A 4,043-nucleotide genomic window follows, 5' to 3' on the forward strand; every position below is an offset into this window, starting at 1 on the left:
GTCGGGAAAGAGTTGGTCCGCTGCCTTGGGGATGGCGGTGGGGACCACCAGACAGTGCTGCTGGGGGGGGGGGNGCACCTGGAGACTAGGGAGTGTAACGGGGCCAGGGGGACCCAGCAGGCAGAGTCCTCGCGGGCTTAGGGCGCATAGAGGGACCGAGGAAGGGCGCGGGCATCCCATCCCCGCCCTGACTCAGCTGGAAGTCCCAACCCAGGTGGGCTCCTGTCCAGTCCAGAGTGAGGCCTGGGCTCCAGAGCCACCGTGCATTTCTAAGAAAAGAAAAGTTTATTTAAAATTTTGTACATAAATAAATAAATAAATATCTTCTGGTATTACAGAGACCGTGTACACCGACAAGCTAGACCAGGGCGGGGCGGGGTCTGTGGTCCGGGGAAGAGAGGCTGGACAGAGGGGAGAGCCCGGGGGCCTGTGGAGGGGAATGCAGAGGATCTCTCCCCCCGCCCCCAAAGCGAGTGGGTTTCCCCCGACAGGGGGGCTGCGGAGCCGACAGCGAAGCCTTGATGAAGGGACAGGCGGGCTCACTGAACTTCGAGTAGGTCCCACGGGGAGGGAACGGAAGGGAAAAGCAAAACAATAACAAGAGTTGGTCAGCATGTGTGNCGGTCGTCTTTCCCCGAGGAGGACGGAGACATGGGCAACTCGTCGTCCTCGGAGCCCTTGGCCGAGGACAGCGACGCGCACTTGCAGCTCTGCGGCGCGCCCGCGCCCCCGCCGCCGCGGGGGCTGCTGCCTTTGCCCTCTTTCTTGTGCTTCACCCGGCGGTTCTGGAACCATATCTTCACCTGCTTCTCGGACAGATTGAGGTAGGTGGCGATCTCGATGCGGCGGAGGCGGGACAGGTACATGTTGGAGGCGAACTCGCGCTCCAGCTCCAGCAGCTGCGTGCTGGTGAACGCCGTGCGCATCCTCTTGCTGCTGGGCAGCTGGCTGGAGCTGCCGTCTGCAGGGGTGGGGTGCAGAGAGCGACGCGGTCAGACCCCTGCGCGGCGGCCCGACCCTCGGGTGGGCGGCTGGTAGAGTCCCGGGACTTCGGTCCGCCGCCCACCTCTTTGCCCCAAACGAGGTGTTAGCGCAGGCGCCTCCCTGCGTAGCGGCGGGACCCCGGTACTCCGCGTCACGCAGCCCCGGCACGACTTTCTGGGGCGCGCTGAGCCTTAGTCCCCCCCCCCCCCACCCTGCGCNCCCTGCGCCCCGCGCGGCGTTCCGGCTTACCCACGGAGATGCAGTGGAACTGCCTGGGGTCGGGAAGCGGGTAGGAGGTCTGGTAGAGCGCGGCGGCGGCGGCGGGGCCGTGGGCGACCCCGGGCGACACGGCCGAGGGCTGGCGGCCCAGGGGCGCGTGGCAGTACTGCGAGCCGAAGGGCGGGAAGGACGCCTTGAGCAGAGGCAGCGCGGGCGGCCCGGGGGGCCCGTGCAGCTGCGAGGCGGTGACGCAGAGCGGGCACACGCACAGCAGCCCGGCTTTGCGCGCGTGGCAGGCGCCGGGCGNTTGCCATGTGATGGGCTACGCCAGGAGCGCCGGGGCCTCTCAATAGGGTTTTTGTGCCTTTTCTCTTGGCATTCACTCTGCACGCTTCCTCATTATTTCACTTGTTAACTAAATGAACTGCATAATGTACTCTATTCTTGTCAACCCCACCCACGCCGTAACAGGCGCCCTCGCCCCCTCCTCTCCCTTTTGCGGGTTTATTTTCTCATTCTCCCGCGATTTAATATTCTTTTCTTTCTCTTTATTCCGTACTCCCCTTTGGCTCTGCATTGGCGATCGGCAGGTTTCTCTTATTGATTTTGTACCCCCACTGCCTCACTTCCACAGATTCCCATGGGCGCACACCCCATCTCTCTGCGCACTCCGTCGCCATCCCCTTCCTTCTCTCGGNAGTTTGCTCAGCTCCGCGTTGTGCACCCCGCGGGTGTCCCCGCAGCCGGTCTCTGATTTCCACCTGTGGAATCCCTTCCCCTCTCCCTGAGTGGGAGGACCGGGCTCTGCAGCGGGGAGGCGCTGCCAGAGACAGCAGAAGGGGACTCAGTGCTCCTTATCCGGCACGACTCCCCAAGCTGTCTTTCTGTCTTAAGTTTCTCCCAGAGCCTTAACTTTGATGGTGCCCTTAACGCCCAGTCTTTGTTCGGTAGATGTTCGTCGGCCAGTCTTCCCTTTAAACGGCAGCGCTGTGGGTGTAAAGTGGAGAATAGCCTCTGAGAGTCACGGACAGAGACGGGGTGGGGGACGAAAGCCTGCACCCGAAGATCGACATCTCGCACGGCCAGGAGAGGCGAGTGCAGATGCCGTGCTGGGCACAGATCCCTCCGGTGCGCTCTGCGCTCGCCCACACCCCCGACAGACTCGCGGGCGCGCTGGGAAACCGTGGCTTTCCTGAAGGTCGCCCCACAGGAGCGGGCGAAGGGCAGGTGTATTCCCAGCGTCTGCTGCTTTTGCCCAACCCCCCCGACCTCCCCTGTCCCCAAGGCTTCTCCTGCGTCGCTCTCTTCTTTCTGGGCACACAATGGTTAACCAACTTCAAACGCCTGGCTCTGTGTACACAGCCTCGGCCTTTTAAATAGTCCCCGGACTCAAAGCCGCTTCGCCAAGGAACTTTTTCCATACAATGGGAAATTAGCATAAATATTTCGAATTTACAGCCCCGGACTTTTCACCGAAGTCGTTTACTTTCGATTTTATTGGAACCAAATCGCCGCAGTCACCTGCTCAGAGCTCTGAATGGAATTGTGAGACATAAAGGGGGGAGCTTTTCGGGGGGGGGGGCGGAATCAGTGCTCGGGAGTGCCCGGATTGAAGCATTTACATGGTTTTTCATCATTGGTGACATCTTTGCAATAACAATAGCAACAAATTATAACTGATTAAAAAGCATAGGGAATTTATCTGAGAGAAAACAGCGATTCCGCCACCAGGACAGGGGCGATGGAGACAGGAGGCTGGCGGAGCGCACTGTCCAGCGCGCGAGGCGGAGGGCTGGCGGCTTCCTTGGTTGTTCGGCCTGGGGGGCGGGCAGGAGACCGGTGCCGACCCCACGGCCAGGGTCTGCTCTCCAAGGCTCCGCACCCAAGGGTAGTGCTTGCAGACGAGCCGCCGCGCATCAGTGCCGTCAATGCCGGTTCTAATTTGCTCTCCGGGTACTTTGTGCCGGCTGGGACCGCTGAGAGTGAGCCGAGGGCCGGGAACAGGGCCGGAGAGGCACCCCCGCTCCCGGGCAGCGGCGGGCGGGAGAGGCGTGGGGTGCGGGCGGAGCTCTGCGCGGTGAGCCGGGGCGGCCACTGCACCCGGGGCCTGGAGCCCGCGCCCGGGGAGGAAGGGGTTAAGAGTCCCTGAATGCGAGCAAGGCCAAAGCTACTGGGAAAGAATATCTAGGGGGGAAAAATAACCAGTTTTTTTTCCCCTCCAGCCTCTGGACCTTATTGAATGTCATTGAAGAAAGTTTTGAATGCCAGATAAAGAGAGGCGAATTAAAGTGTGTGACAGCGGGGGATAAGCACACACAAAGAGAACTCTGTCACACTTTGGGGCAAAATCCGTGGGCTTTTTACCAAGTCTCTTCGCTATGATTGAATTAAGTAATAGGAAAACATTTTCTTTCAGTTTAGAGCCATTAGACAAAAACTTCAAAGCGAATAACACTTTTTAATGTGCGGCCCACAATGGATCGGGTTTTGTGCTGAAATGTTTAAATGGTTTGTTGTGCAACTCGGCGCGGGAGAGACCCGGGCCCAAGCAAAATAGCATCCCTGAGAGTGTTTTCGGGCGGCCTGGAAAGAACGCACACTTAATCCGCCGTCGCTAAACCAGGCGGGCTGTGGCCGGAAAGGGGGCTCCTGCCCGGCGGTCCGGGGCCGCGGGGCGCGCCCCGGGGGTGGGGGGGTTTCAGGAAAGTACTGCGCTCACGGANCGCCCTCGCACCCCGGGGGACCGATCCCGGGGACGCTCAGGCTGCGCGCTGCTTTCCAGTTCGAAGCGCCTTCCCGGGCTGGCTTCAGCCGGGCTTGAACCGTACTCACCCGGGCGA

General features: G+C 60.8%; 1 protein-coding gene across 1 annotated transcript in view; it reads right to left on the reverse strand.

The window, feature by feature from the left end:
* Positions 1 to 608: 608 nt before the first annotated feature.
* Positions 609 to 4,043, reverse strand: part of GSX1 (GS homeobox 1) — a 6,401-nt gene continuing 2,966 nt past the window's right edge. Inside the window, exons 2-5 of the mRNA XM_077745415.1 lie at positions 2,973 to 3,310; positions 2,263 to 2,395; positions 1,234 to 1,525; positions 609 to 961 (exon numbers count right to left, since the gene is read on the reverse strand). Of these exons, the coding sequence (XP_077601541.1) occupies positions 609 to 961; positions 1,234 to 1,525; positions 2,263 to 2,395; positions 2,973 to 3,310 (1,116 nt within the window). The remainder of the gene's footprint in view (positions 962 to 1,233; positions 1,526 to 2,262; positions 2,396 to 2,972; positions 3,311 to 4,043) is intronic.

This window comes from Crocuta crocuta, unplaced genomic scaffold, assembly GCF_008692635.1.
Source record: "Crocuta crocuta isolate KB4526 unplaced genomic scaffold, BGI_CrCroc_1.0 scaffold258, whole genome shotgun sequence".
NCBI classification, from domain to species: Eukaryota; Metazoa; Chordata; class Mammalia; order Carnivora; family Hyaenidae; genus Crocuta; species Crocuta crocuta.